Source organism: Poecilia formosa, unplaced genomic scaffold (assembly GCF_000485575.1).
Source record: "Poecilia formosa unplaced genomic scaffold, Poecilia_formosa-5.1.2 Scaffold330, whole genome shotgun sequence".
In the NCBI taxonomy this organism is placed as follows: domain Eukaryota; kingdom Metazoa; phylum Chordata; class Actinopteri; order Cyprinodontiformes; family Poeciliidae; genus Poecilia; species Poecilia formosa.
The window spans coordinates 448,542-469,535 of record NW_006800269.1 but is presented as its reverse complement, the minus strand read 5'-3'; the positions used below and the strand labels follow the sequence as shown (position 1 = coordinate 469,535).

The window sequence follows — 20,994 nt, the reverse complement described above, 5'->3', positions numbered from 1 at the left end:
AAACATGGGCGGGGGAAATGTAGCCTGTCGCTGTTAGAACTGCTTTTCCCGAATACAGTAAGGCTTTAATTCAACCATTTTTCAGCAGCTAAATCTCGGAGCAGCGGTCAGGTTTATATTTAGTAATGAATGTCTCTAGTTTGGTCGCCGCGTGATGCAACCAGAAACAGACGAAGATGAAAACTTCAAGCAACATCCTTTAGTTTTCTTCGACCTGGAGACTACAGGCCTGGGTGCGATGATTTATTATAATAATGGATTAAGTGGTAAAGATTAAGTTGTTAGCACACAACCCGTAGCGGTAGCGTCACACAAAGTAAGTGTTACTGAGAGACTAAGCTCAGACTTCCTGGTTCCTCTTTAATCGTTTAAAAATGACCAAAAAGATTAGAATATTTCTGCAAAAAGTGACACTTCTCCGGGATAATTAGCACCTTATAGCTTTATGAATTATGAAAACTAACTTTGAATTTGTGTGACTCTTTCAGTCGCCTGCAAAGTAAATCCTTTTGGATGTTTTTTTTTTATTATTATTTTCTTTTCTTTATTTAACCAGGTAAACCCCATTGAGATCTAGATCTCATTTTCAAGAGGGATCAGGACGTGTTGGGAAGAATAAATCTCCCCAAACATTGAAGCAGATGTCTGATTTTTAACTTTACTGCTGTCAGAATCAGATTTATTCACCAAGTTTGTACTCACAAATAAGAAACTTAACTTTATGAATTATCTACATTTAGCTTTGCTCAAATAAAGACAGTTAAAAATAATATTTTAAAAAGGCTGTGTTAAAAAATACGTTTTTCTTTTTAGTAAGTACATATATGCAGTGTTTTACAAAATATGAAGACAACCTCCCTTGTAGCTTGAATTAACTGACACATCTTGGCGGCCTAAAAAGCTCAGCTTTCTTTTAAATAGCTTTTTACATCTCTGAAGTTTTGTGTTTTAATCCTTGAACTAAATTTTAATGGAAAAACAAAAACCTGAAGAAGACGAAGCAAATGTCGAAATGTCGCTAGCAAAGCTAAGGAAATGACAAATAAAGCAAAGAAAAAGACGAGAGCAAAGCGTTACGAACACAAATTAGTTGGAAGTAAGGGAAAGAAAACAAAGGGGGTGCCTAATCTAAATTCATTTAATTTTATTTATCTTATCTGTCCATTTATTTTTGTGGTGTACGGGCCGCCAAAGGGCAAGAAGGCCAAAGCACTTCCGGCCTTCAACGGTGAAGGGTTTCTCAGTCCCTGGGATAATTGGCGCCTTATAGCTAATGAAGTATGACCTTGTTGCGATAAGCCCCTTAGACTTGGGAGCTACTATGTATGTGCTGTAGTCTGCAATTTTTACAGAAGATCTATGGATTCAACATGTTTGAACTATGCACGGCTTTGTATGAACTGTCACAGTAAGAGCACAAAACACATTATCATCCTCCTACTACTTCCGTTAGCCGTTGTTTTTGTCGTTTTCGCCAGTATGAACATCCGATTGTTGATCACGTGACTCGTGTGATGCAAAAAGTTTCGATATGACATTATTGTTTAGACATGGGCAAAAAAACAACTTCATTCTTTTCGATGTTACCATTTTTCCATTACGTATTTCCGTAATTTTAATTGCTGCAATTTTCTGGTTAATGGAATGACATCTTTCTAATCTAGAGCAAATGATGCCATGCCCTGACCTCTGCATGGTTTCTAATGTCCAGGTCAACACTGCGAGATCATCCAACTGGCTGCAGTAAGCGGCGGCCACTCGCTCAACCTGTACGTTGTCCCTCGCTGTCGCATTGAGCGGGCAGCGGCCAGAGTCACGGGCTTTAAGGTCCGCGGACAGAGACTCTACCTAGATCGTCGCCTCGTCTTCACCAACTCCCTCAGAGAGGTCGTGGTCTCCTTCATTGCTTTCCTTCAAATGCTCGGTCGACCCCTCGTAGTCGGCCACAACATCCGACACTTCGACTGCCCCCTGCTGGCTCGGGCTCTCGACGAGCTGGACCTGAGAGCGCAGTTCGAGGGTTCAGTTTTGGGTTGCGTGGACACCCTTCCGCTGGCTCGGGAGCTGCTGAGGGACCGTGGCCTGCAGAGCTTTGGCCAGGAGAACCTTGTCAGGGAGCTGCTGGGAATTAACTACAAGGCCCATGATGCTTTGGAGGACGTGAGAGCATTAAAGACTCTCTTTGGCTTCCTTCAGCCGACAGCAGAAGTTGTCCACAGGCATATGTTTACTTTGGATACTTTGGACAGCAAACCAACTGTGCCATGGAACAATATGACAAAAAGGACGTCGCCCCCTGCTGGAGAATTTCAAACGGAAGGGGAAAGTAAAGAAACAACATAATGGAGAAGCTGATACATGTTAACATAAAGACATATAAAACTTAGACAAAACATAGGTGACCTGAAACGCTACCTGAAAGTGGGAAAGTTTTAATGAATAGTGTAATTGTTGAATAGATTAACTCACATCTGTTTGTTGTTTTTTTTCTAAGTCTGACAGCTAAATAGGTCACACTTTGACGTTCAGTCAACAACGTGTGCAGAAGCAGCTTTATCTACCTGATGTTTTACTGTTTTGTTTGTGACGAGAAGTTTTTCTTAAACTTGAATAAAATAAACCTGAAGTACCGGAGAGAATTTCAAGCGGTAGCGTGGATTTTTGAACAGCAGATGCATTCAAACCTTTTAACAGTATAGCTTTTTAATCTTATAAGATGATGAGTTCAATCCATATTAGGGCTGCACGATGTTAGACAATATTGTGATGACGATGACTTGATATGGTTTCTTTACGGGAAAATACTAATGCGGGAGCAAGGCGGGAAAGGGGGGTAAAATATGATAGTTTCCCAGCCAAAATGGGAGACTTGGTAGGAAGTTAAGTCTGTGTTGGTCACATCTCCAAATATTGAATAAATATTAACATCCATCTCGTTTGATTCGGCACTTCTGTCTGTAGTGGAGGATGGTTGTTTACGGTTCAGACAATTTCAGGTAAGCTTCATGGCATCGAACTGGCGCAGTGTAATTTCCCAAAAATGGCTTAAAATAATTTCTAGTCATTTTCTGTATTTAACAGCTGTTTGTGCATGTGTAAATAAGTACACCTCAGAACAAAGTTGTGCTCTTGAACATGCATCACGGCCAAGTGTTTGGGATTAGGTAACATTTAAAACTTCAACAGAGTCTGCGCTTCCAGCAAGCAGTCGTTTCTCAACCCTCTGTACGAACCTGATGGCATATAACAAGGGGCTGGTTTTACCAGGCTACCCTTCCGCTGCCTGTATGTTGAGTCTCTTTGTTCTACTTGAAGGTGAAACTCCAACATGGCTTCCAGAAAACTATAACCAATTTTTTTTGTGTGTTCTCTCTATAAGAGTCATTCGTCTTGGCTTGTTAGCCTTAGCCTCTCCTCCAGACTCCTAATACGGGCAGTTTGGTTGTTTCTCTGACTAATTATGGTTTCCTAACCGGTGAGTTTATGTCTTGGTATACGAGAAAAGTAGCAAGAACGTCATTGTTTCAAGAAAGCTGGTGAGAAGTCCTGTTTGCAGCAAATCCAACTGTTTTGAGTTGCATTTGTAAAATTTTTCTGAAAACCATTAACCGCTTTCCTTCCCCTTCAGATACTCGATACTCAATGTTTGTGGTTTTAATGTGACAAAAATATGAAAGACATTTTATTAGTGGAGGTAAAAATAAAATATAGAGCCCAAATGAGTTTTCAGTAGCATATCAAGACTTTATTAAACTACTTCACATTCATATTTTCTGCATTCCCATACAACAAAACTTCTAAACGCTAACCAGAATCCGAGACATTTTTCCCCAGACAGCTGCTCCGACAAACATTGCACAGCCCTCGATCTACAGTGTTCAAAACAGAGAGACGTCTTCAGACAAGATCAGTAACAGAGGCAACTTCAAAAATATACAAGAAATGTTGATGAAACGGTTATGTCGTTAGAATTACACAACATAAGACAGTAAAACGTTGTTAGGAGAAACTCTGACATGAGGTATTCCCATCCTTCTCTTATTTCAGTAACAGAGAGCTGAGACATGAGAGCAGCTAAGTAGAGACAAAAAACCTGCATGTAGAAGCAGCTTTATTTATTCAGAGAAGGGATTTTTATTGGGCGGTAGGAAGGATGACAGCATTCATGTTGAAATACTCGTTTTGGGTTTTCCCTTCTAGTAATTTGAATTTCCAAATTTTTTCCCACATGACGCGATTCCCATGAACTCAACAACTTGCTCCAAAGTGAAACAGTTTTCAGACTGACCTGAAAACACATAGAAGTTGAGGCTGTCTTTGAATAATCTCATCTTATTGATTACACTGCACATAAATGGGTAATTATTGTGATTTATCAACTTCAAGTCCTTCGGTGTTGCTGCCATAGACACCTTGGGATTATAACCGTAAGGGAAAAGTCTCACCTAATCAGCTCAAAATACTGAGATTATCGAATAAAAAACAAAAAGAACACTATATTTTAATCTTGAAGTAGTGAGTTAATTTCACTGTTAGAACAAGAGTAACTGCTCAAGATTTCATTGATGAGAAATTCAAATAAAGTCAGGGGTATTCTTAAAGTAATTTAGACTACAGCCATGTTTCTATCTAATTCTGATGCAAAAATTTTTAAATCTTGACAAAAAATGAAATGTGAATTAGGCCTGTTTCCACCTACTGGTATGAAACAAATCTATCTGGTCACGTCAAGCGTAATTTTGTCAGATATTGACGTTGTGCGTGGCTGGTAAAAAAAAAAAAAAAAGATTTAGACAAATGTGTGTCCGTCTCCCTTTTTAAACTCTTGTTCCAAAAAAAAGAAAACATCAGGCGAGCATTAAAAAAGAACAAAAAAAAAAAAAATCTTTTTGCTAAATTTAGTAAGTTTTCTTGAGTTTTGCCGTTTTCATCAACCTTTTTTCTTCAAAACGCACCAAAACACCAAAAAAGAAGAAGCTCATTGTAATCTAGTCAGATGATGAATACTTTAATATGAAATTGGTTTGAAGTTGTTCTAAAACAAAATAGCTATATTGTCATCTCAAAGATAATGAGAAATGACTCTTCTAGATGGTAAAATGTAGGACACTCTGGGTTTACAAAAGTCCCAAACTCATAGAAAACTGGACTTATTTAGACTTGGATGACTTGAAAACCCAAAGTGTGGAGTTTTGAGATGGAAAACACAAAGGAACCTTGTCTGGTATCGAGTTACTTAAAGACGGGCAAACTTGGCAACCCCCGCATGCATGCAGCGTTTCGTTGTACGAGCACAGACACTGCATATTTAGTCAAACCAAACAAGACGCTAAAATTCAAAACACACATGCCTCGTAGGATGGAGACAGCTTTGGGCCAACGTCTTGTCCAACCCTGTAGCTATTCTTTTTATAGTCAATCACTGTTCAAATATTAGGACATTTCCAAAAAACGTATGCATGCAGCGTTAGTGGTCAAAAGCATCACGCCCAGCAGGCTCGGCTTCACTTTCACTGGCGGGTTAGCCTGGATAACGGCAGAAAACCGGCCAGTCAGATGAGCGACGGCTCTGGATTCAGCATGCACAGAAATCGCATTGTTGTTATCATTGTTACATCATATAGACTGTCATTACAACGTTTATAGATCAGGTAAAAAAAAAAAGGAAAGACTTTCTGGAAACTCCCCATCAGTGATTCCAGGGGAAGAAAACTAGCTGCTCAGTGGTTGCAGTACCTCACAGGACCAGTAGGTGGTATAAACATTTTGTAATGCAGCAGTACCTGATGATAAAACTGTTCTTTTCTGGCTGTTTCAGGATTCTATTTTTGCTAAACCTTTGTAGGAGGAAATGATGCTCAAACATATTTAAAATGAGGTTTTTTTTTATTTATCTGAGCACGTCAAGTAGCAGATGTAACCTGATTGCCTTTAATTTCAAGAAAAAAAAAAGATTTTAAAAACAGGAACTAAATGAAGTTTTGGAAACGTTTAAAAACCTTCCAGTGGCTAAATTATTAGAAATCTTTAAAAATGGTACAAGTGTTCTGTTTGAGCCTGCTTCATCAAATTAAATGTCCAGCACCGATACAGAACTTGGGTTGTGCACAGTTTCTTTATTGGTAAGCTGCGTCGACACTACTAGAGTTAAAGCTGATTATTACCCTGCAGGATGATCCTGGATTTGTAAGAAACACCGTCAGAATCCTCAGAACAGTCTGCTGGGTGCTTACGGTTAAAAAAGGAGCAACAGACTCAGTTAGAAAAACTGGACCAGAGAAAACCCTCTTTAAGCTTTTAATACCACCTACCAAGTAGTCAACACCAGAAATCGGAGGCCCAATTCAGAACGAATAACTTCCCAAGAGACAGTGGCGGCAGTAGGCTCTTGGTAGGAGCTACAGGAGGCTGCAGGCTCGGAACAGGGTCATCCCTGACTGCGAGGTGACCTGCAGAGACACGCTCTCGTTGGCCGAGACAAACAGGACGCTCCCCCGCGTCAAGGTGACGTCGGAGAACGCAGCGGCAGAGGTCGCCATGGCGTCGCCTTCAATGACCAGCAGGATGCTGGCGCTGTCAACAGAGGCAACGGTGTAGTCCTTCACCGAGGCTGGCACCTACAGACCGGTAGAGACGCCCCGATTAGAGGGTAGTTACTGTGTTTGGGTGTTTCTATACAAATGAGGGGAATTCCATCAGTCAGGTCAGCCTCACTGTTTTAAGTTCACATTTAGCAAATTAAACTCCACAATTCACATGCCAATGCACACCAAGTGCTAATAAGTTTCTTTAAAAAATAAGTAAAAAATCAGACATTGGATAAAAAGCAGAGAAGACAATATATCTTTGTGTAAATTGTGAAACTAGGAAACCATTTTGGTTAATCCAGTTGCTAAAATTCATTATTTCACTCCTTGTTTAGAGAAAAACCTATTTATTTCAGAACATTGTAATCGAAGTCCATAGCAATCAAATAAATTTCAGTGAGGTTTATGGTTTTAGCATCAAAACATGTCAGAAGGTTGGAAATGTGGTGTATTGTTTCTTAAAAAAAATTAAAACAAGAATGTAAGAGGAAGATGAAATGCTGCGTAAACAATCGTCACCTACTTCAAAATTAGAGAATAATCATGAAAAAGTAGAATATAAACGTCTAACTACTTCAAGAATCCTTAACAAAAACCTCAATATGGACGTCAAACTTTATTCAACTGAAAGTTTGTAAAACAACCAAGTTATTAGTTATTAGCATATTAGCACCTTAGAATATGCTCACTCACCACCCTCATGTCAGTCACAACACGACAGGATTAAAAAGAAAAAAAAACAAAAAACTTCCTACCTGTATCTTCATGACAGTGAAGTCTGGCACTGGGGGGTCATACAGGGTCACACAGGGGTCTGCGGGGTCCGGGACACAAGGGAAGATTTTGGAGGAGGCAGACGCCGGCTTGTAGTTCAACATCTCACACAGCGTGTTTACGTCGATGTATTTACGCGTCAGTCCGGCTCTGACGGTGTTGTCTGAGCAGGCCATGCACTCGATGCAATCTAGAAGGATGAAGAACCAGAAAAACAGATTAGGTTGGCAGACAGCCAACTTCCCTTCAACTGCAACATCGACTCCTAGGTAGCCGAGGGTGTTTCCATTATATAAGAATCACAATTAAAACATGTTAAGTTTGTTGAAGCAATAAATCATTCTGCTGCGCCATCGTCCTCCTACTTCCTGTCGTCTTCTTTGTCGTTTTCCTCAACAATTCTTCTCCAATTTTCCTCAACAATTTTGTGAATTTCACTGATGTGTTTATTTATGTGGGGAACAGCTCTATTCAATTCCATGATCCGTTGTTCTGTCTGTGCAAGGTAGGATGGATCGTCGGCTAGCACATAGAGTGCTCAGTTGTGAAACAAAGTCTACAAAGTATAACCTTTGAGAGGATAAATACAAATACACAGTCTCACTTTTCAGATTTTCATTTGCACAACATTTGGAAATCCATCCATCGCTTTCCTTTCTCTTCACCATTATGGGCTACTAATCCGCATAAGATCCCGATGATGAAATGAGCAAAGGTTAAACAGGTAAGAAAACACACTGCTAAACGGCACATGTATAGAAATGAAAAGCTCCCTCTGACCTCCGTAGATGTACGCGTGAGGCTCATTGGCCCCCAGGAACATGGCCTGGCCTGGCTCCAGGACCACATAGTTCAGGAAGTATATGGAGAAGCAGCCAATGTCTCCAGGGTATTGGGAATGGAGGCGGAGCAACAGGTCACCGTTGCTGCTTGATGTGTCCTTCCCTGCTGCACCTATGGACAAACAGCCATGTTCAGAAGGTCAAGGGTTGCTTTTTCTAAATGCAGTTAGTGACCCTGTTTGCTGGAGATTTGGGTACGTTGAAGAACTACATGGTGACCCCTAGTGGTGCAAACAGGTTGGTCTGCTTTTTTATAACCATCAACAACCTGTGTGGAATGATTTTGCTTGGATAAATCCATCTTTGCCTGCTTCCTATTGAACATTCACACTAGCTGTGTTTCCATTAGAAGTGGGAGGAAAACTGTCGATATTTTGCTACTGTTGAAAAAACACAATTTCCCAATTGTGGTGTTTCCATTATATAAGAATCACAATTAAAACACGTTAAGTTTGTTGATGCAATAAAACATTATGATGCACCATCGTCCTCCTGCTTCCTGAAGTCTCCTTTGTCGTTTCTGGCAGCAGTAACATCCTGTTGTTGATCATGTGACTCGTGTGATGCCAAAAAAGTGTTTCAATCTATACAACCAAAAACACCTCATCCCAGCTCAAATACTTTTCATCTAAAAACTTGAGTTTTTTCTAAACCAACGCGTTTCCATTAAGCAAATTTATTTCCATTTGCACAGTTTGCTGGACAATGCCTCCGACAGACTGGCGACCTGTCGAGGGTGTACCCGAAATGTACTCGAATGTCTCTCTGGAGATAGGCAACCAGCACCTCTCCCGACCCGATGGGATAAGAGTGTAAAGAAAATAGATGGATGATGGACAAAGGAAACACAGTTACTCTGTAAAGAGCAAACAATCGGACATGCTAGATGCTAATCCCTCCAGTATGTAGTGTATCCTCCAATTCATTTTGGAAGGTGTGAATGCACAATTGAACTCTGATATGGACAAAAAACGCAAATGCTGGTCTGCTTACAAACCTAGGTCTCAGTTTGGCGAAAGTGAACTCTGGCACAGTCTGAATGCATATGTAAACGCAAAGCAGACTGGAGACCACTCCAAAAGCAGGAAGTGAACTACAGTGTATGGGATTCTGGGTAAATACAACCAAAACAAGAGCGCCAGGCTAACGCTAGCAGGGAAAATACCTTTTTTTTTTACCAACGACAAAATTTGACACTACTCAATTTTTGTTTACATCTTATGAAGAAGGAAGTTGAGCTCAGTGTCCTCTTCAGAGGTTTTCATGTTGTTTCCTCCAGTAGTTCTTGGTGCAGCGCCACCACAGGTGAGGAGAAGAACAATTGGTTTGGTTCGTTTTACACAGTGCCGTGTGAAAGCGAACCTCACCAGCTGAAAATGTAACGAGTGTTGAAACTTTGGTCCACCAAATCTACCAGACATCCTACATCCTAGAACATTTTAAAAGAGCTTGAAGGGTTCGTTCGTTCTCACCTTCCTGCGTGACTCTTTTAACCAGCTCGTTTAGCTCGTCCACAAACACCTTCTTCTCACAGCTCATCATCTTTGTGAAGCACTTCTTCAGGGCCCGTCCGGTCCGAACCTCATCTCCTACACTGCTCCGCAGCTCTTCTGCTGCATCCCGGCCGACGAGAGCGTGGAACTCTGGGACAGCTGAAAGATAAACACACACAAAGAGGTATGGACTCACCTGTAGTGGAACGTTTACATCCAGTTTTGTTGTTGTTGTTGTTGTTTTTAAGGGACTTACCTTGAAGGAAGCCCAGGATCTCGTCCACTGGTCTGAAGCCGCAAAGCCCCTGGAAGCGCGTGAGAGCGATTGCCATTTCTGGTTTGTGGTTGTTGTCTGGGTAGTGCTCTGGAAACTGAGCATGTAGCGTGGCAGCTAGCTCCTAAGTTACCAAAAAATAGATAAAAAAAAATAATAGAAAAGTAAGAAATTTAATCATACATTTAACTACATTCTGTCAGAGACTTTAAAACCTAGTTTTAAACTTCCTTTCCTAACACCTTATGAAATGCTGATCACACCTCGAATGCTGTGTGTTTCCTGAACTCCTGAAATCCTTCTGGTCTGAATGTTATCAGGTCTGTTTACATACAGAAGTTGCACTGACACAAAAGCCCATTCCAGCAAACTGCAGTTTGGACTGAGATAAAGCGATCCATGCTAAATGTAACCGAGTTCAGCCTGAAAACTGGACATGTGCCTGCCTGCACACTCACCTTGTTGGGGTGGGCCTGTATGGACAAAGCCGTATTGACCGACAGGACTTTGAAGAGGAACGGCAGCTGACCCTGGAAGGCGTCTTTCACCTTGGAGCCCAGGCAGGCGGGGTAGTGGGTGATCCACTGGCCCAAGGTGGTCTGGGCGATCCTGTTGTCCTTGATCTGAGCATCGCCTTTGGGGTGGGCACCCATCCACAGCTGGAGTGGACATTAGTGACAATAATGTTGTAAGGGGATGCTAAAAAACAGAGATTCATACGATTTGCAGTGACGCCCCTAAGGGGTGGGCACATGGGGGCCATGGCCACCACTGGAAATGTTCTGGACACCCCAGAGAGGGTGGGACAGTCTTTGGGAATGCATTTCAGATTTAAAAGTGATTTTTATTTAGTGTAAGCAGCAAATTACAGAAAGAAAACTCCTATAAATTAAAGTGAATTTCAAAATGCTAAATGATGCGATGTAAAATGATTGATAGCCAGCAAGATGATTTGGGTAGGAACATAGACAGACTGTCAATTATAATTCAGCAAAGGGGTGGGCATTTATCTTATCGTTTGTAACTTACCATGATAAATTTATTATTGTGACGTCCCCCTCCACTTTACGTGGAGGGATCCGTCAGTTATTGTGTTTTGTCCTGAGGCGGAGCAGAGTGGGCGGGACCAGGATTCGCCAGGCCCAGCGCGTCATCGCTATAGAAGCAGCCTGCTTCAGCGCGTGAAGAGAGAGGAGTTGAAGCTGGTTGGAGGGAGTCGGCTTCTTCACCCAGCTCTGCTCTGCAGAGGTGGCTCTTCCCTTACCTGTCTGGCCACCCCGTCCTTGTTAGGTTTTGTTTGTTTGACCTTTGTTTTCTTTTGCAGGACTGTTCCGTTCATCACTGGCTTCAGAGATGCCATCGACCACAGGGGGGCCACCCGCTTGTCGCTGTTTGGCTCTGTTTATTTGTTTGGGTTGTTCAATAAAGAGCGTATTCTTTTATTGAAGGCCGTGTCTCCCTGGCTTTTGTTACGGCTCACGAGCCGGATCGTGACAATTATCATGATAAGATTTTGATTTGTAGTTGTCATGCAAAATGATCAGAATTGTTAGTTTTACTATTCTATTTTCTCCACTGTTTTTTCATTAAAAGTATAAAAAAATACCAATACATTTTTAAATATAATTAAATGCAGTTACTGTGTGCATATTAGTGACACATATCACACTTCTTTATGTGAGTGGTCTCCTAAACAAGCATATTACACATGATGTGTTTCTCAAGGTCAGTATTTGTGTTTGTGGGGCTGTGACTGCTGTATCATGCACTCACTCCCATACAGTTACCTAAAAAAAGAAGCAATAAATAGTTCTTATTGTCACTTTTATCGTTATCACAATAGCGTCACAAAATATCACGATAAAACTTTAACTCTGTAGACATGAAAACTAACCCGGACAGAAACAGTGTGGTCTGGAGGAGGTGGAAATGTCACCACATGAACTAATGACCTTGTCAACACAGCCTGCAGACCAGCAGGAGCTAAATAAAGACCTCTGAATAGCACCAGGAAAAGCAGCTGTTCTACCATCACACTCAGGGAACAACACATTTTCTAAGTGTCAGTGCCAAATTGCAAGTGATATTCCTCACATTGAAATGAAAACCTGTTTATTTGCCAGCAAGACAGTTAATTAAAATCTGTTTGTTTGTTTTTATTCCGTTTACATAAAAAGATTTCCTTTTTCCATTAAGCCCTTCTTACCTCTGCATAGGGTTTGTCCCGCTCTATGACTGCCACGGGGTCTCCGCCAACCACCAGTTTGGCCACCTCACTGTCCAGCCCAATCTTTCCCCATGCATAGTTTTGAACTGCACAGGTCAGGGGAAACACTGAGGAGAGAACATCATCTATTTTACTCTAAAGTCCAATATTTATTGGTTCTATCTGAGACTAAAAAGTCAAACACTTCTAGCAACTAAAGAACAGCCTTTCGTTAGCTTTTTCAATTATGTTATTGGCTTATACAAACGCTGCATGGCAATAACATATTTGGCATACTGGGTGCACTTTCATAGCTCTCAATACTCCAGTTTAATGTAAATTTTTTAATGATCTAAGTGCTAAATCTAGCAATGAAAATATAATTAGATGCAGTTACTCTGTCCATTTTAGTGCACACAGTAACTGTGCACTACTGTGCACAATTACACACAGTGTAACTGTGGGTTATTTTGTGTAATAACACTGATGAAACAAAAAAGGAAGGAAATATGTATCAATATAATCTTTGTAATGTTCAGTAATACTTGTAGTGTTGAAGATGTTTTCTTCCGTTAATGCAAATCCAAATTGCTTCTGGTGTTTAACAACGTTTCTACTCCTTTTAATCACAGATTTAAACAAACATTTTGAGCTTTCTTTATACTTTAAGTTCCTAAAATTATTTGATTTCTACATTACCATTCTTTATGCGAGTGTGCATTAATTTTTCATTAGCTAAGTTTCATCATTTTCAGCGCGTCTTTCGACGAATTTCTTTAGTTTTTAACCTCTCTGACGTAATGTGTTGGCTAAATTGTACCAACAAAACAAGAAACAAATACCGAAATTACTTTTGACAATTAATTGGCAAAGAGAAGGCAGCGTTTCTAATTGCAAATACTGACTGGATTCCATAAGCTGATGTTCTCATTCAGTTGAACAAGGGAACTGAATTAACGGGGGTACGTAAGTCGATAAAACACCGAGCAGTAATAAATGGGGTCTTTGCCAAGCGCGAGCATGTCTCAAATTTACACCGCGTTGCTTCTATCAGCCAAATGTCCCTAAAATACCTGCTTCACAATATGGAGCCGTGACATCTACTATTGTTTTTTGTTTAAGTGCTACCAGAGTCGGTTTCACACAGGAGTATGTCTGCCTGCTTACGATAAAACACAGAACGCCGACTTAACAAAAGGATGCACGTTAAATAACACAACCCGCCTTAAGTATTACGTGGTTTAAAATAGAACCAGCGACCTCAACATAAATCTATAAAAGCGATGATTTGAAGCAGATTTGATTTGAATGAGGACAATCCACCTCACCTCTTACTTCCTCCATGGCTGCGACGTCGACAGACTGCACGTTGCTGACGTCACCGCTCAATGACCGCCTCCGTGGCCTTTTTTTCATTTTTTTCTTGGTGTTATTACACTTTATTTGGTTCTTATTTGTTAAAATAAAAACTCATACATTCTCCCTGCATCTAATATAATTTAGGGATTTTTTTTTCTTATTAGAATCGATTATGTTGACATGCACTTACATACTATATGTTGTTAAATAAAATATTCCCTGCTCCCTAAGAGCAGGGAAAAATAAAATACTGGGAAAAATTCAAGTTGTTCAAAGCGTCTGAGCTATTGGGCTACTACTTTTAGGTACTTTCAACACTGAATTCAATGTTGTCTCTTTTTTTGAAAAGAGACAACAGTTATAAATGTATAAAAGTTAGGTCCTATTTGTACAAATAAGTCATATTTGTACTGAAATCCTGTCATGGCAGGTGCTCCCAACTGAGCATTACTATGAAAACTCTTTCCACCAGAGAAAATGAAGAAGGCAGAAATTGTGATAACCAATAAGATGCAATTCACAATACAATGTTTCTAACAAATAATCTTTTGCGTATTGTTTACGCAAAGATTAAAAATTTTCTTCAAGACTTACTTTGGTTATATTTTGATAAAAGCAAGTTGTTCCATGAATCTGTTCAGATCCTATTTATGCGTGTACAGTATACGGTATGTCAAGGATGGTAATAAAAAAAAATGTGGCTCCTCTTCCTCGAATAATAAGATATCTTTTTGTAGCTGTATGTTTAGACAGCTTAACCAATATAATAATCACTCCCTTTTAACGATGACTTTATCTAACAAATAGACAAGGTTGATGTTACTACTACAGATTCAGGTGACACTCCCCCTAGCAAAGTGCCAAGGAACTGCGAAACAGTTTTACTGACACGTGGTGGCCAAAATTTTAAGTCTTTATCGTTTATGCTTAAATTTCTACTTTGTATTTTTCAAGTATTTGTCCTTTAATCAGAATAAGACTGTTCAGCGTCATTTTTGTTAGGTTTACATATTTATTAAGAAATCTAAAAGACAGTCAAATCAAAATGGTGTAAATAATCTTCCATTTTACAGGAACAGTAGTCACTGGTGCACACTCGAAAGACAAACAAATATTCTTTATTTCTTAAGAATACATTAGTTGAACAAATATTTAGAACAAAGAACTACACTTATTTATCTTTATCAGTATTTTTAAGGAGGCGCACTTATGACACATGACGCAGGACACGTCATTATGCCGAAATCTCAGTGCGCCTGCGCCTTCAAGTTCATTCGAGGAAGTGGGTAGGACGGGCAGATTCTGAAGCGGACAGAGAAGAGTTTGTTGTTGACTTTATTCCAGAGGATAAACGCCTCGCCATTCTTCCAAAATGTCGGAGTTTGATACCAACCCCTTCGCGGAACCCAGCAACATTAACCCATTCAATGTAAGTGAGCTGTTTAATTACTTGTTGCTAGATGAAGTGCTGTCGGGGGCGGCTGCAGGGAGCTCTTTCGTTACAAGGCTGCCAGCACGCCAGGAAACGCAGCTGTAGCTGGGTGGATGAGGGGGGAGGGACGTATTTCCCCGCTTCTGGAAAGCCATTGGCCAACCCCGAAGGATTGGCAGTTGCTTAGCCAATCAGCGCGGTACGTCGCCGGAGAAGGCGGTTTACCCTCAGAGTTGACTTTCAGGAAGTTAAACTGTAGCCAACCAAGAATGTGTGTCAAGCTATTTTAAAATTCATTGCCACTATTACTCTTTATTTTCAAGTCAAATTCTATAAATATTTGTAGCTTTAACACGAATTATAGATTTTTTTTTTGGACATTTTAAAATTTGTTAATTATCAGCCAAGCTTCTAATGCTCATTTGCTCCATGAAGCAAGTTCCTAACAAACAGGTTGTAAGATGCAGGTTAATTCACTACTCAAAAAATAATAATTAAATGTTGGTATATTCATGTATATAGTTTATTCAGGTTGAGAATAAACTCTCCAGATGTACTCAATTGTATTATTACCGTTGATCAGAAGTAGATCAATTAACCCATCAACCAAAGGAAGAGTTTGTGTGTATGGAAGTGTACTTATCACAGGAAACTAGTCCAATAACACCATTTGTTATTAATGTGACTTTTTAATAACAGTGTAAAGTTTTTTTTTCATTGCTTATGCCATTTGAAGAAGTATTTTAAATGGAACTGATGATTGCATTGTTTAGACTGCTAGCAACATAAATTATTAACCAGGGAGCCAGGCTTGGTCCTGACATCTTGAACTCCCCAATTTATGTTGCATGTATTCCACGCTCTAATGCATATTCTACATTCTGTATGGATTGTAAGACCAGTAAAAAAAAAGGTTGGTTTGTATGCGTTGGACTCAGACATTTTTGGCTACCCAGGGGTTTCCATGATACATGGTGCCGTTATGTAAAATCACACACATTTTTCAGATTTCACTGACTATTTTTAACAACCAGCTTCTTCTCATTCTGTAGTAAGAATTTATTTGGGCTAACACGCACAATTTTCACCAGTCATCGCAACTTTTCTGCAAATCTCACCAATCACCGTTGTATTTTCTGTATTTCCTTCTTTTCTGACCAGTTGTTGCAACTCAGCTGAATTTTGACAAATCCCGATATTTATTTAACTTCCTGTTTCACGACGCCTCTCGAAAGCAAAGCCTGCAAGATAAAAACAGTGACACTAAACCAGGGAAGTTCAAAGTGTGGTCCATGGGCCATTTTCAGGCCTCTTGATGATTTTGTTTGGCCACTCGGCCCATGATCACAGAAAAAATGAAGACAATAAACCCCAAAAAAAGTTTTCGAAGGTTTTTAACGCAGCAACTCTTTGAGACACATACAGATTCCTTTTCTGCAAACTTCAGACTATTTTGCTTTATTAAAATATTGTCTGTGTAGTATATTAGTTAGCAATATGTTCAGAAAAAAAGTAACAATTTTGGCCCTAATGCCAAAAAGTTTGGATGCCACTGCGCTAAACGCTAATATGACAAATACTGAATTCTTCTTTTACACTTTGACAACTCCTCAGAACATAATTTTATTTGTAAGCCATTTCAATACGAGAATGTATTTTAAACTTTGAATATCAACTATTTTTATATCCTGTCACTGCAAAAATAAAGCAATAGAAAAAAAAGCACAACTTTGTTGAAAAGGCTACCATAAAATCCGTCATTTTAGGCCGCAATAATCACATAAACGCATCGCAACATCCTTGAGGCTCTGCTTCATTTTCTTTCTTTCTTTTTTATTCAGGGTAGGGGTGGTTAAGTTCAGTTTCTGTTATCTTCTACATTAATTTTCCTCCTCAGAAATGTGTGAATAATGAATAAAACACAAGACAAGCCGACACGTCACTCACTGGCCATGTGACTCTAGCATGAGGTCACAGCTCGCTGCAGCCGACACACCTGTAAACATTCCCATCAGGAACAGGAGCAGTTCGTCTCTCTCTCCATGTGTTTGGAGCGTTATGCAGATGGGAGTGTGGCAAAAGTAAAACACAAAACATTGTTTGGCTTCTTTTTTTTTTTTTCTTTTTAGAGTGAGCCTTTCGTTTTTGGACCAAAGTGTCCAAAGTGTCCATGTTAGGATCATGTAATATGATCCTAACATGAATTAGATGAAAAAATGTGTAACAATTTCAGAATAAGGTGAATTCAAGCTGAGAGCTAACAAATTAAGGTAAAAGTTTTCAAGCTTTTACCAGTAAAAAAAAGTTAAAGTATAAAATGATTACCAAAATCAGAGTCAATTTCTTATATTGTGTAAGTGCTGTATTTTAGAGCCGTTATCAACAGAACAAACTGTGTTAAATGGTATTGAAGTAGAAAGAAAAACAAAAGGAAACTGGATGTGCTCTTGCTGTGTGATTACAGCGCTCAGACGGAAACGATGAGGAACCAGATGAAAACCGTAGCCAATCCTCTTTAAATGAGGACTAATGTGAGGCATGTAAAAACAACAACAACAAAAAACCCCACAAACTGCAAAGGCTGCAACTTCACTGGATGCTAAAATACAAAAACCTTTCCTTGAACAAGATGGGCTGATATTCAAACATCACCGCACCAGAAAGCAGGAATGGTTTTGATAATGCTTATAATCAGGGTGTGGCTGTTCCCAAGTCAGCACTCCACTAGGATATCTCTGTTATTTACGTCTTTATGCTGTAAACCTACAGCAGTCGAGCGAAGGTGGAATCACATGACTAGTTTTAGGCTTTAAGGGATAGAAATGTGGATTTTCTCAGGTGAAATGTTAATGGAAGACAATATAAAAGCATAACATGGCTTGTATATATATGTACCGTTTCAGTAATTCAAGGACTTACGCCGGCCGCTGTTTATTCAGCCGCTTCTCCACCCATCCACAAACACAGGTCACCGCTGACATCACAGCCGCCCTCCACTTTATGGACGTCATAAAGTGTGATGCTGCCGTCGTAACATGACTGGATTCAAGGAGTTATTTTGACACGTTGTTTTCTTTGTGAAATGTGATTTTAAAAAGGGTTGTTTTTTTTTTAACACTAAGCAGAAAACTTGCTAAGCCAGGCCATAGGCGGCCATCCAGCAGCACACCCTGTTTTTGAATTGAAAAATATTTAAAGTTGACAGGAAATTTGAAAATAAGACTATTTAGTTGCATTGTTATAGGAAGACATTAAAAACAACACCTAAACACCAACTAATAAAAAAAAATAATAATTAAAGTGTTAAAAAATTTTTCATGCTTTTTCCGTATAGGTGTCGCATTATTCGCTTAGCGTGTAGAGCGGTAAAAACAGACGGTTGTTACGTAGATCCAGTGAATAGAAAAGACACTTGACCTCAGTCTCTCTATGTTCACATACTGTCCAAACTATGTTACTGTTTCACCAAAGACATTTGTTAACATACCTCTGCTGTCACTGTTACTGGTGTCTATATAAGCCTATATGAAAAAAACAAACCTTAGCCTGGTGGGGGAGCAGGTAAAGCCTGGTGGCCTGCCAGGCTGTGGGAAGCCCTGAGTCAGACACATGGCTCCATCAACATGTCGTAGTGTGAGTTTTATGGGTGTGACTAACTGGGAGTGTCAAGAACATTTAAAGTCCCCAACTCCTACAGAATACCAGAGGTCACGGGGTCACAGCTGAAAGATTATTCACATGAATAATTTTGGATCCATGAGATTATCACAGGATGTGGATCTTGAATAAAAAAAATACCAGAGTTCCATCAAATGATTGAATTTTTGTAATTTAAAACAGAAAATCAAATAATTATTTGGACAGCTGACAAATACTATTATTTTATAATAGGACATAATTTGTAGATTTTTGATACATAGACATAAGCAAAATATCGAATAAACCACCACGTCATAGTAAGGCTGTTGTAAGCAATTGTTTTAATTGATTGATTTATTTTGACGATTAATCTAGTAATCGCATAAAAAGATTGTCCCGTACTGTGATAGCAACTTAAGCTAGTAATAAAATGCTAGTAAAAACAATTCAGTTCATTTTTTTTTTAAATAAGAAAACATTTTATCGCTTATTTTGCAGTACGATTCAAACGTCACTTTAGCCTCAAGCTTGAATTATGGGGAAAAAGTTTTAAATGCAGAAACAAATGAGAAACACATTTCACATTAACTTAAAAAATTAAGCAAAAATAATTAACAAAAACCTGTAGTTTGTTTATATGTATGTGTATATATATATATATATATATATATATATGTGTGTGTGTATATAAAGTTCTTGTATTTGTTCCATAAATGGCTCCAAATTACAACTTAAATGATCCACTAACTGCTTAAAATTTCCTCCAACTCAGACGAAGGGCCTTTCAACCTTTGTTTTGCATTTTGCCATCCCTGAAACAAAAGCCATTTAATGAGTACCGATACTTCTGCCAAAGCTAATGATTGATCTGAGCCTCCGCAGGTTCAGGCTACAATAGCAAGAGGCTCTGATTTACTTTATGGCCTGGCCATAAATGGAAATCAGTCTGCCATTTGGTGTTTTCCCCTCAAAATAAGATGTAAAAATATGTTGTTTTTTCATCTTTTTGGCATCATACTTTCAGTATGATTGTTCCAGTCAAGCCTGCTCTTGTCGGATCTATTTGGTGATTGCACAGCACAGTGATCAGTTTTGTGTATCTGTTATTGATATGTAGTGACGTCTCTTTATGTGTTTTTCAGGATCCTTCAGTCACTCAGGTGACAAACTCCAGCATTGAACCGGTTGACCAGTATAACCCCTTTCCCCCATCCAGTGTAAGACATCTTTTTTTTTTTTTTTTTTTTTTTAGTTAAGTTTTTAAAAAATGTCCCCTAAATGTTAAGACTAGATGACTAAGTAAAAATGTGGTTACTATGCGGTAATTGCTCCTCCTCCATTTTGATTGTTTCGTAACCAAATACAGTCACTGAGGAGTTGAAATCATTTTCTATCTTCTGTTCATAATTTACTGTAAGGAAATGTGTCTTTATGACTGTAGAATTAATGGAAATAGAATGTAATATGAAGCTTTTCTTAAAATTGCGTACACTAAAATAATGTATACATGAAATTTTGTATGATTTAAATTCTATAATTCCTGAAAATACTCTCCAGCCCTCTGGAACCCGAAAGAGTAAAAATCATTTATCCGTTTAATATTTCTCTGCCTTTTTGTTCAGATTATTTTTCAACATTCTGTCAATTATTTTTGAATTTGCTTGACTCATTCAGTAAAATGAGCTTCTTTTTTCTTCCTCCTCTTCTCTGGTTCTTCCTTATATTTGCCTTCACTTTCAAACTTTTTTCCCCATCCCTTAGCTTTAATCTTTTCTCTTTGCATCAGCTGTTTATATTTTATCATCTGATTTTTTATTATTTTTTTCTGTCAGGACTTTGCCGGCGCTCAGACGACCCCGGCCTCCACCGCCCCCTACCAGCCGGCCGTGTTGCAGCCGTCCACAGAACCCAGTCCACAGGTGAGGACACGTTGTCGCGTTAGTCGGAGCTGGCCGACTTCCCTCTGTCCTGTTCCTGTTCACGTGTCGTTTGCAGTTCATTAACACTCTAATTGTTTTGTGCAGCTGCTTCAGCTTTATCACAAAACAAACACTGGAGACAATAAAGTGAACAGAGAAAAAACATGGTGTAGTAAAACAGTAATGGTGAGATGATGGGAACAATGTCTCACTTTATAATCACAAACTTCACATGTAGCTTGTCAGGGTTGCAGGTTACAATCCAAGTAAACCTTAGTTTACCAAAGTAGAGGTTTGTAAACAAAAATTAGTTTATAAAGGTTTGTAAACCCATTGTAAAGGTTTGTAAGGGTTTTAATAAACCTTTACAAACAAAGTAAAGGTTGTGTGCTAGGATAATATTACTCTGGTAAACACAGTAACTCTTTGTAAACATTTCCTTTGGTTTACAAAGTAAAGGTTTGTAAAC

At 39.2% G+C, this 20,994-nt stretch overlaps 2 protein-coding genes across 3 annotated transcripts in view; one reads left to right on the top strand and one right to left on the bottom strand.

Annotated features, from left to right (window-relative positions):
- Positions 1-3,722: 3,722 nt before the first annotated feature.
- On the bottom strand, positions 3,723-13,564 carry mpi (mannose phosphate isomerase). The gene is made up of 8 exons (XM_007573483.2): positions 13,505-13,564; positions 12,177-12,304; positions 10,429-10,629; positions 9,953-10,094; positions 9,676-9,855; positions 8,142-8,315; positions 7,343-7,551; positions 3,723-6,617 (listed from the first exon to the last, which is right to left on the bottom strand). The coding sequence occupies exons 1-8, from the start codon at positions 13,518-13,520 to the stop codon at positions 6,399-6,401; spliced, it is 1,269 nt and encodes a 422-aa protein (XP_007573545.1). The 5' UTR covers positions 13,521-13,564; the 3' UTR covers positions 3,723-6,398.
- A 1,211-nt stretch (positions 13,565-14,775) lies between these two features.
- Positions 14,776-20,994, top strand: part of scamp2 (secretory carrier membrane protein 2) — a 33,007-nt gene continuing 26,788 nt past the window's right edge. For both annotated transcript variants that reach the window (XR_477755.2, XM_007573480.2), the window contains exons 1-3: positions 14,776-14,964; positions 19,749-19,823; positions 20,439-20,525. Coding sequence is in view for 1 of the 2 variants with exons in the window: in XM_007573480.2 (XP_007573542.1) it covers positions 14,908-14,964; positions 19,749-19,823; positions 20,439-20,525 (219 nt within the window). In the remaining variant the exon portion in view is untranslated. The remainder of the gene's footprint in view (positions 14,965-19,748; positions 19,824-20,438; positions 20,526-20,994) is intronic.

Excerpts from the sequence above, each read along its gene's own strand:
- mpi (XM_007573483.2), bottom strand. Across the intron at positions 7,552-8,141 it reads TCACGCGTACATCTACGGAG|ATTGCATCGAGTGCATGGCC; the intron begins GTCAGAGGGAGC and ends TCATCCTTCTAG. Across the intron at positions 6,618-7,342 it reads TCACTGTCATGAAGATACAG|GTGCCAGCCTCGGTGAAGGA; the intron begins GTAGGAAGTTTT and ends ACCGGTCTGTAG.